The 12,045-nt window shown below is 38.1% G+C and overlaps 1 protein-coding gene across 1 annotated transcript in view; it reads right to left on the bottom strand.

Annotated features, from left to right (window-relative positions):
- Positions 1-12,045, bottom strand: part of LOC146782724 (extracellular calcium-sensing receptor-like) — a 116,870-nt gene that overhangs the window by 27,174 nt on the left and 77,651 nt on the right. Inside the window, exon 2 of the mRNA XM_085637208.1 lies at positions 6,415-6,921. Within this exon, the coding sequence (XP_085493334.1) occupies positions 6,415-6,921 (507 nt within the window). The remainder of the gene's footprint in view (positions 1-6,414; positions 6,922-12,045) is intronic.

Here is a 12,045-nt window from a genome sequence, read left to right as displayed (position 1 = left end):
GCAACTAAAGCCACAGGCCGTATTTCATAGTCCAGAGCTAACATAAGATTTGCACTGGATTTTGCCAATGTCACAGCAGACAGAAGGAAAATGTTTCTCGATATGCGACCAGCAATCCACTCTCTCAACACCAGATTTGGATTATTTCATCCATGTTTATTCAAAGTAAGTTAAAATAACAAGACTCCCTTCTGTAAAAATGTATTACTAATTTCAGAGGAGAGGCGATCTACACCTCCAAGCTTACTGTTACTTGATTAATTGTTTTTTTTAATTCTCTGCTAATTTTCTAGTCATAAGGGTTCTATTCACCAGTACATATTTTATTTACTGTTCTTCTCACCATAAATGTAATAATCATTACTTAACAATGCAAACAATCTTTCGTTTAGGTATGTTCCATGTTTTTGTCAAGATTTCACAGATACCGTTTTATGTGGTTTGGTCTCCCCTCCTTTGTTAGCTGATCGGAGTTTGGGTTGTGCCTTCCCCATTTCATGGTTCCTCCACCCTCAACTTTTTGTTTATTGTGTAGATATATCTTTTTTGTTATTCATTCCAGTTTGTTGCATTTCTACTTCCCTCTGCCTCGTTTTTCTCCTGTTTCACTCTTTTCTTTTGCTATGTTTTATTCCTTCTTTTCTCCTGACTACCCCCACATTTTCTTTATGCTAACATTTTCTGCTATTTCATTGCCTACTTCCTGAATTATTTAGCAACTTAGGGCCAGATGTAGGTAAAATCAAACTTGCAAATCTTTAATAGCAAATTTTACCGGTTAGCTATTAAGGACTCGCAAAATTGAATGTAGGTAGGAATCGCTAAAATATTAGCGATTCCTTAACATTCCTTGATAACGAGTCGCAAATTGAGATTAGCTAATAAGAAATACCTACCCATTCATCCCTATGGGCTAGGAGGCCCATAGGAATGAATGGGAAGATATTCAATATTTGCGATTTGGTGTTAAAGAATGGCAAATAGCTGGCACTATTTCAAGGGTGCCAGGGTGTCAAAAGGACACCCTGTTGCACCCCTGAAATGTGCATGTGTGCACATGTGGTGCACACACATGCCCTAAGGGCATGAATGTGTGCCACATGGCACTTTAAAAAAAGCAAAAAAGTGCTTTTTTAAAGGAAATCGCTAATTACCACCAACTTGAAGTATGCCAAGAGTCCCTCAAGGTTCTAGTCGGCTCCTTACCTTTAGAATGAGCGAGGTCCTGGTCTCAAACTCTAACACCCCACGAAGGGAGTCAGAACACTGGAAGCTGGATTCTCTGCGAGAAGGGACGACAGCGTCTGGTCAGTGCATCAGGCTGGGATATGGTCTCTTCTGAACTTGCCGTGGCGAACCGTGCAGTCAAGTCGTGTTGAGTCGTGCCATGTTTTGACATGGTAAGGGCAGGCATATTTATACCTGGAAGGTGCTTAGGAATGCTAGTATTGACGTAAAGTCGGGCAGAGGAAGACATCGTGGATGAACCCGTAAGGAATAGTAGTTCATGCATAATAGATGAGTTCTTGGAGAAATCAATAATCCTAGCTTGGGAAAGTCCTGTTCGACTTAAGGTTCTGGTTTCTAAGAACTCGTTGTTACATGGGATGGATGAATGTAGGTGACCATGCCTGTATTTGGTTAGCATGGCTAATGCCTAAATAAGGACTGGGGTTCTATGCCTAAATAGGGGCAAAGTGAATTGTGCCTATATAAGGACATGATTCAGAAAAACCTATATACGGGTATCTAAATCAAAACACAACAACCCATTTATTGATTGCACTCGAAATCTAAGTTTATCCAATCACATATGCATCCCCTGTATAAATCCACTATAAAACAGAGATCACTCAAGGCATACACTTATTCTCCCCTGCACATTCTTCCCAATCTCAAATTGACTTTATTTGTTTCCAAGTCTCTTGCATGACACATTACACATTCAGATATTAACTATATTAATCAGTTAGAGAATCACCTCCACAACTCTAAAATGTGTCTCGAAGAGTCAATCAAATCTAAATTTGCATTTAATACAATATTCACTGAAAACACCAACTCATACCTCCTTAAATCTAGTGCCAAATATTACGGATGAAAAATAAGTTCAGAAAACTTCTTGTTAATCACCTCAAAATCAAAAAAGACCGTAACAAATAGACACTATCTTCACCTCCACTAACCAATCAGTTCATAAAAAGGAAGATATTGTTTCTGAATTTAGAGACTTTTTCCAATCTGTATACACTGAGAAATCCAATAGGAAGATATATTCAGTAGCTATCTAATATCAAATCTCCTTCCAATCCTAGAATAGATTTCACTTCATTAGATGACATTCATATTGATGACATTCTCACTTACTCTATTAAGATGGGTTTAACTTTATAATTTAACACACATTTCTTCAAACTTGTTACACCCAAATAACATCTGCTTTTTACTAATTTCATTTCCTCTACATCTGCTGGGGTTCCTTCCAAGATGTTTTAATATGTCTCATCCCTAAAGAGAGCAAAGATCCAACAATCTGAAAAAAGTATAGAACCATTTCCCTTGTTAATTTTGATTATAAAATCTTTGCAAAAATCCTTGCGTGAATCCTCTATTAACTAAATTATTAGGAAGGGAACAAACTGGCTCTATAAAAGGTAGGCATATTTTGGATAGCACCAGATTAATCGTGAGTGTTTTAAGTAAGTTGAAATCATATAAACATTCTTAAATGGCTATTTATTTGGATGCTTAAAAGGCGTTTGACTGAGTTAGCTGACCATCATTTTTTCTACTCTTTCTAGGTTCGTCTTTGGTTGTAAATTTAATTCACTCCTTGTTATATTCTGCTTCAGGAGCATCTACAATAGCTAATGGCCTTATGTCTCTATCTTTTACATTTCATCCAGTTGTTCAGCAAGGATGCCCTCTTTCTTCCAGATCATTTGTTTGCGCTATAATCATTTTTATGAAAAATTATTTAAACTTTGAAATTTATGGTTTTGAATATGGAAATAAACATTTAACATTTTCAGTCTATGCGGATTACATTTTGCTCTTCCTCTCATATCCTCAATCCTTGTTGCCAGCCTTCTGGATTGAAGTCACAAATTGTGCTTCCATCTCACGATACAAGTTAAATGCTGATAAGTGTGAAATTCTCCCTTAAATAAATTATGTTTTCATGCAGACTTTGTTTCTTCTTTCTTTCATTGTAATACAGAGAGAATTAATATCTTGGACTATGGTGTAATACTTCGAGTAAAGACATGGTATCCTTCAACCCAATAGGGACATTACAACTCTTTCCTTTAGATGGAATACTCAGTTCTTATCTAGGTGAGTTCAACTAGATACAATAAAAATGGTGATAGTCCCCATAATATTGTTTTATCTTTCTAATGTCCCTAAAATATTCCCAGTTTTCATTTTACAAAAATATACTCTATTTTATCCAAGTTTTTAATGGAATAACAAAAAATCATGCATGTCCCTTCAAAAACGTAAACATCCCAAACATATGTGAGGTGTTAATTTTCCTGATTCTTGCTCGTACTATACGCGGTATGTTTCCTTAATCAAGCATCTTTTTCCCTGACTGACAACAACTCTATAATTCCTCCTTTATGGGTTGATATTGAAAAATCTTTTCTCCACTCCTTTTCTATTCAAGAATTCTTATTTCTTATCCTTTTCTCACAAACCTTTATCCTTGTCCCTCTCATACTAAAAAAATGCATGTAAGCTACTCCAACCTATTTACAATTCACATCAGAATACTAAATAACAATTTCTACATCCTTCAGTTTGGCATAATAAACATACTAAATTAAACAATAAACCCATTTTTGGGAAAGCTTGGCATGGTAAAGGACTCAGATGGATTTATCAACATTTTCATAATGACTCTTTTCTTCCTCTTATATTAGCTCAAGCATGTTTCTCATTTCATTATCAGGCTAAATATGCATCAATAAGTTCAATAATCATATGTGCATATGATAAACGCCTGCATTATCTCATCCCTCCTCCTCAGGTTCTTAGCATATCTCCTCTACTTTGCATCTTTCTCTCAGTATCCCAAACATATAAGAATTTAACATCTCGCCCAGAACTCAAGCAAATCCAGCTGTGGAAATGCACTGGGAATCTGACGTACAGACTTATTTTTCAGTTCCCATATGGAACATTATTTTTTATCTAAAATATACTTTTGATCACTCTAGTCACTCTACATAAATGAACCCTACATTCCCCTCCTCCTATTGATCCTGAAATAGTACTTCATCCACCCTCAAACATATGTTATTCGACTGTTCCACTACCAATCAATTTTGGTCATAAGCCTGGAGACAGATCAGGAGTATCTTTCACACGCATGTACCCTTCACTTTCACTAATATTTTTGGGGGAGTATTCCAGAGCACTAGTCCTCCCAATCAGATAATATTCAGGTGATTGATTTACTTCTAGCAGTTGCTTTGCAACAGATTACCAGAGCATAGAAAGATTCTGCAAATGTAATCGCTTCAAACTTGGTGGTATGGTGTTTTCTATAATCCTAGACTTGCTAGATCATACATCAATCCAATTGCTCTTACCATTAAAATAGATCTTCTTTGGTTTCCTGTGATGAATTTCCTGTATTCCTCTGCAAGAAACAGCTGCTATGCAACCCTCAGAAACAAGAGGTATTTAAACCTCAATGACTTTATTTTATGTTACCAATATGGATAATCAATATAATATGCTGTTCACTTCGATACTTATCTTTTAGCAATGATATTTGACATGTGTTATTTATTTCTGATAAGATATGGCTATGTTACTTTTCTCTCGCTTTAATGTGTTGTTTTTTTTCTTTTCCTTTTAAAACTAAGTTCCAGAGTTTATTAAGATTTTTCATACTTTGCACATCATATTGTATTTATTTGCCGGCACTTTCATTGATTGCGCTACTTTAATTAACAAGTAAACTTTATCTTTTAAACTTAAAAGAAAAGCACTGAAGATGAATTATCACAGGATTAGATGTGTAACTCCAGCTCATGAAGTGGTAATTCACCCTTTCTTAGAGTATCCTCAGAAAGCAATTTGAAAGAATGCAGTGTCCCACATCACTGAATTACTGGTCTTCCTGTGTCTTTCTGAATAAGAGTGAATGGTTTCCATAGTAGCCTGTCTACTATCTGAATGTCATGCAACTATTAAATTTGGAGCTCATGCATGGTGTCTCTATTTGAAAAAATTAAGGGGCATATCAACAACAACCAGTGATAATTATCGCTGAACGCACTTAGCGCTAGGATAATTATTGCCAGCTAGTGCCGATTTTTATCGCTGAGATAGTGTGCTATAAGTAACGCTTATCTCCTCAGCGATAAAAATCCTAGCGCTAACTGGCTAACGTGAGATTATCGCTGGAAACCCAGCGATATTCTCACGTTAGCTAGTTGATAGGGACTCACAAACTTAGCCATGATATCCACCTTCCATAGGATATCATGGCTAAGTCAGTCCTGAAGCAGGCGTAAGGAAAGTAGCGATAACAGGGGATATCGCTACTTTTCTTGCCGCTATGCTTCATAGCGTCGGGCTTGATGATAGGAGAAATGTCGCTTAGCGACATTTCTCCTGTCATGTTAGGTCAGGAACGCCCACTTTGCATCTCATTAGAGATGCAAAGCTGGGCGTTAGGAATCCTGACGCTAAAGCAAGGTTTCACGCGTTAGCGCGGCCTTGCTGATTAGGCGATAAAATTATCACCCCTTTTTGGCCGAAAACGGCCACAAAAGCGGCGATAATTTTTTATCACCACTTTGTAAATATGCCCCTAAGTGTTCACATTGCACAATGTATTATGCCTCACACTAAAAGTCCAGGCTTAACCACCATGTTGCCTGTGAACTAAAACAATATGATTGATCGCGATACAGTTTAAGCTCATTTAGTGAATCTCAACAGTAAAGGCATCAATGTGCACTCTGATTCCCTAAACCCAATAATAAGCCAATCATGTCTGTCTCCTGCTGATCTCATGGAGTTAATTGAATATTCAAACTATTTCTAGCAGCAAATGACTTGTTTTCTTACATGCCAGGGTTGGAAGTCCAATACACTGGAACAGGTTCCACGAAAGAATGGTCCTCCTGGTGTTCGACATGTATTGAGATCATGTAAAGCTACTGAAATGGCGGAAACTGCCCGATACACATTGTAAGTGAATCTAGGGTGGGAGACATCATTAAAGATGCCATTGACACTATCAATCTTCTCTGCCCCTGTGCATAATTTTGTTTTGTTATCCCATGAATCCAGCAGTACTTCTGGATCTTGCCACCTACAACCAAAAGTTGTTGCCCAAAAGGTTTTAATGTAGTTATCGTCAGGAAAATTTGAAGGATGGGCATTGTTTACATATTCTTTGAAACCTGGCATATCTCCACTGTAAATCGCAAGCCCGATTGTGCCAGAGAGGATTTTCAAATACTTGTCTGCAGATAGGAGTGCTGATGTTGACCAGGCTTCACTGGCAATGAATGTCTTTCCAGTCATATTCTGCCTCACTATTTCATCAAACAGAGGAACCAAATGTGAATCAAGGCCAAATATGACCACAGCATTAGCTGCTGAATTTTGCATTATCGGGACAATATGGGGTGCATTCCTGTCTGCTCGATTGAGGATGATATTCTCAGAGAAGGCAACACAAGCTCCAGCTTTATGAAGTTCTGTCTGTAATATTTCAGCCCCATGACGGCCGTAGTCATTGTCTTCTGCAAGAATGCCAACCCAGGTCCAATTAAAGTGAACTACCAACTGGGCCAGTCCCCTGGACTGGAAGTCATCACTTGGGATGGTCCGGAAGAAGGAAGGGAACTGGTTCCGGTCACTCAGGATTAGACTAGTTGAAAAATAGCTGATCTGTAAAACAGAAATGTAGACATTTTTAAGACGTAATAACTGATTTTATCAAGATGCTAAGTCCTGTTATTTTAAGCAGAAATTGTGCTTGGAAGCACTGCCATGAGATGATGGACACTCACTTCTCTATGTCACTTCTCAGATGTATTGGTAGAGGAGATCAATTCAACAAATGACTAAACCCTGCCCCAGAAGATAATGTTTTGACCAGACTTTCATTCAATTAATTTCACTGGAAAATATAAGGACATAAGTTATCATTATGAAAGGATGGAGAAGAAAAACATAAACATGTTCTAGACTTGAAAAGCTCACTAAATTAGGAAATAAAGAGAACATGAGTGTTTCTGTCATCAGGACAAGTATTATGGTACACCTGGCTTGGACAGTGTCATTTGTGGAATGAGAATATGAACCTGGGTGTTAAATCATTGTATGGGCTTACAATTGGTGATTTTGATTTAGGATTAACCTGATTGCAAAGTGAATTGAGCTATAAGAGCTTTCATGGTGAGATATATTTTTAGCTATGCATGCTGCTACCAAAAACTAAAACCTAGAACTGGAACGCAGTGCCTGGTATGCCAGAACTTCAAGTGTTTCATAGCATGCTTCCATAATATGACAGCCAAAAAAATAAAATAAAAACAATATTGACAATGTAGCTATATACAGATTGGTATAGATTCCTGTTCATAACTCCACGTCTACATATCTTGAAGATATATACATATTGTTAAAGTTCATATATTTGGGATAAAGTATAGTAAATATTTACTGACTTATATTTATTCTTACCTTGGCTGATATTTATTCTCACATTGTATATAGATTGGTTGTCAATATTTTGGTTGAAATATTATGGTAGTACAATATTAAAAATGGGATATTCTAGTAACAAACCCTGGAGAGTGAATTTCCAGGTTACTAACTTGAGAGCCAAGCATGGAAATAATTGCATACTGAATCTTAGTACAAAAAACAGGACCCTTAGCAAGTACTGACTAGTACAAGAGTTACGATTGAACATAGCTCAGGTAATACAAACATGACACAACAGATTTGAGACTACAGAAATTGACAGGTAATGATCCATAAGTAAAATATCCTTTGGAGCAGAATTTGGTAGATATTCTGTACCACCCAACTTTTGTGTCCCTAGCTTCAGTGAAAGGTTTAGGTATTACATAATTTTGGATGGTACACCCTCAGTTGGATTCACTGTCCCAAACTACTTTCCAGCACTCATCTTGTCAAATGGTGCACCTTTAGACATGGAACCTATGATGCATATGCTGAGATTACATACAAACAGGCACAGAGCTCAAGATGGACAAAACCATTCTCTTTAGGTTGCTTAAGCATGAAACCGTGGGCTTAGATTTACTCATATTTTGCATCATGGTTGTGCCACGTTTGTAGGGCAGCCACAATACAAAATGCTAGTAGATATTTACAAAGCCAAGCAAGAAGTGATTTGCCCTGCCTTGCATGGCTTTGTAAAGTAATGTAACACAAGGCAGCACAAGCCACTCCATTGCATAACATTTTGTTCTGGGAGGTTTTCCATGAGTGGAGCATGGGAGCTCCCATATATCCACCCATTGATTTCACACAATCCCAGATTTACAAAGGTTGGTACATCTAGGATTGCATAAATTTGCTATGCCTTCCAGAGGATGGCAGAACGAGGAGAAAGATTGTTTCCTCCTCATTATTTACTGCAGTAAAACTGGACAATGGGAAGGCAAGGATGCCTGCATTAGCAGTAGGCTTCCTGTAGTGTGCCGGTGCTATGAGAGAGCAGAAGTGAACAGTATCTTAGTAGATATGGGACATTTCTTTTCTCTCCCTTTTATACACCACAGGCCAGCGCAGCAAGCTGCTGTGCTGCATTGTATTGCATGAAAGATTAGTAATCAGGCCCCATGTTTTTTAGGATCCAATGATTTTGGTTGCTTGTCTTTCGATGTAATATATATCTGCATGTCTTCTCAAATGACCACATTTTAAAACTTGAGAAACTCAATGTAATTATGCTCCTCCAAAGCTTAATGCAGCACTGCTTTCGGGATTCTGGGAAATACATTTCTAATTCTTTAACCCTCTAAGTATCAAATTATGAATCTTTCAGGTGGTATATTCTGGTAACTCTATTGAGTTTCCAGACCAAAACCGTTATATCCGATTTTGGATTTAGGCTTGAAGGAAATAGAGTCTCGTGGCTTTTACTGTTAGTTAGAGGTAGATTTTGATGTGTTAACTTGGTTGTTATCTGCTACATACATGAGTGTGAGTGACTTTAATTAATTGGGACTTTGGACCGGCACTCTTGCCGACTGATTGATTTAAAAATTATCTGAAATACTTTGTGAACATTTTGGTTGGTTGTTCAGCTATTTATCTTGGCATGATGACAGTATGTCATGGTGATGAAGAAAGATCTTATAATTTCAATTCTTGATTTTACCCTGATGTCATGCCATTTTCTAATCAGCAGGTATTAGTTTAAGGATTTTGGACATAACGTCTATGTACTTGCATGCACTATTGGTATTCTTTGCACACCTGAGCATGAGTCATGTGACTGAGAATTACTTTTTAGGAAAGTGGAGCACAGTATAATATTGCTTCAGAATATTAATTGGTGTTGAACTGCGTAGGAAGGTAGCAACAGCATTTGGGTACTAAAGTAAGGATGTTGACTGTAAGTTAATTTTAGCATGGTGGTCACGTTCATCTCCTATCTATTTTGTTAGTAAGTACCTTGTGTCATCTATTTAGTCATTCATTAAACATTTGTTATGGTACAGGTGACTCCACCAATCAGGTTAAAGTGATAGATGTATACAATTATATTTTAATCATATACAAGCAAAAATAATATTAGGTTATAATAGCATGAGGAGGTCTATGTGAAGTTCATAGTTACTGCCTTGAAGTAACATGTGTGCTTCTCTGTGGCCTGTTTTTGAAACAAGTTATGACATGTGTTAGACCTGTCAGCCTTAGGGTGGTCTTCCACCAAATATTTTGCCTTCTTACCTCCAAGTTTTGGTAGACGTATTGCTTTTGTTGGCCTTAGGGCTCTGTGCACATAACCTCTGATTACCAGTGCTAAAGTGCTTGAGCTCACTCCTGTAAACATGGTTTATTTGGCATACACCTAATTGGCATATTTAATTTACTCATAAATCCCTTATAGAGTGGTATAACTTATACTCGGGGCCTGTAAAATGCATGCTCCCAGGGGACCTGAAGCAATTCTTGTGACCCTCATTTATGTAGCACTTTAAAGCATTTCCCAGGCCTTCCATTGCAGACTGAATGCAGTTTTAAACTGCTATGTTGACCTCGACATTAATCCCTCCGCCACGCACAAAGATCTTTTTATTACATTTAAGTCACCCCTAATGTAGAGCCTAGGTAGCCCATAGGGCAGGGTGCTGTATAATTAAAAGAGTGAACATACTTTTGAGTTTTACATGTCCTGGCAGTGAAAAACTCCCAAATTCGTTTTACACTACTGTGAGGCCTGCCCCTCCCATAGGATAACATTGGGGATTCCTTATTACATTTAATAGGCTGTAATTCCTAATTGAGAGGAGGTAGAAATCTCATGTTTGGCACCTACGAAATTGGAGTGATAAACCCTCTTTAATGGTAAAGTTGGATTTTTCATTACAAGTTTGAAAATGCCACTTTAAGAAAGTGAATGTAAAAAGGATCCAGTTTGCTTATATGTGCGTTGTGAATGGGTGGGAGCACGTTTCTCATTTCTTTTAATTTAAGAGAGTCAACATTATTTTTCACGAGGGGAATGAGTGTTAAGAAAGGGTTTGGGAGGAAATGCTTTTCAATGCACTTTTTGTTTTTGTAGCGAAAATAAAGGGGATTTAGTTGGGGGTTTAGGGATGATAAGTGGTTGTCGTTTTAGTAATTGTGGTTTAGCATATGCATTAAATGTATTGTATTGTTTGTTCATGCAGTTCTTTCTGATTCACTTTCAGTACCCCTGACGAAGAACTTTAACAGTTAGAAATGCATTGGGTTGTTTTGACAATGCCGGTTTAATGGAATGTTGTAAGCACAAGTCTTTGTTTAAGCTTGTTTGGCAGCAAAAGACATTTGAAAATGCAAAATAAAATAAAACATTCTAAGTCATCATCGCTGTCTCCGGAGTGATTAAAAGAAGTATGGATGAATTATTGATTAATGTTGTGGATTACTACAGATTACTCTAGACTACTCAGTAAAAAGTGGTGAACTTGGTTTACTTCAAGAGGGGAGCATCCTCATTATAGCAGTGCAACAGCAGGGGGTGCAAAGGTCACCCGTTCTGGCAATAACTTTAAGAAAGTTGGCATTTTCTTGTCCTTAGTCCATTGTGCCTGATGCTTGTATTGGGTCACGTGACTGGGTGCAACTGCTGCCCTGCTGTACTGACTTCCTGTCTGCTGCCCCCTTGCCTGGAAAGGAAGAAATGGATATGCAACCCATCTTAAACCCAGGACCCCAGAGTGACTCAAAGGCCTAGGCTTCTAGCCTCCTGATCTGAGCATCAGGGACTTAACAGGCTGCCCAACAGCTCCTGGACCCTCATTCAGTGAGTTCTTGATTCACAATCAGTGCCTCTCAGGTCCTGCATTTGTGGTGTGGATCTTGAGCTCCTAAATTTAAGCTTTTGGGCTTTTTGTGAGTGCAAACAGGCCCATGTGCACTGGAACAGTGCCACTCACATCAAATATTTCTGCAAGCTGATGACAGCCCATCTCTTTTCACAGTAGCATCAGCCCCCTGCAGCACCAGCCTACCCATCTCTGATGCCCAGCCTGCTCTTCGCCAACACCAACCAACCCCCACAAAGTTCTCCTTGCTCCTCACAACCCCCTCCATCATTGAAGGGACTCTTAGCACAAAACTTGAGAATGTACACCTTGAGTAGGACTGATCTGGCTTGACCTTTTGACTTTGACCTGGTCCAGCACAAACAGATCGACACGGTTGGTGCTTTATGCGTTTAGGCGTTACATTTCAGTTTATCTTTAAAAAGTCATAACTCTGGTTCTACCGATAAATTGTTTGCCAATCTGGTCTTGTTTATTAAATTATGCTCTGTTTGTC

Source organism: Triturus cristatus, chromosome 12, assembly GCF_964204655.1.
Source record: "Triturus cristatus chromosome 12, aTriCri1.1, whole genome shotgun sequence".
Classification (NCBI taxonomy): domain Eukaryota; kingdom Metazoa; phylum Chordata; class Amphibia; order Caudata; family Salamandridae; genus Triturus; species Triturus cristatus.
Note: the sequence above shows the minus strand (reverse complement) of the source record. Positions and strands in the feature narration are given on the sequence as shown.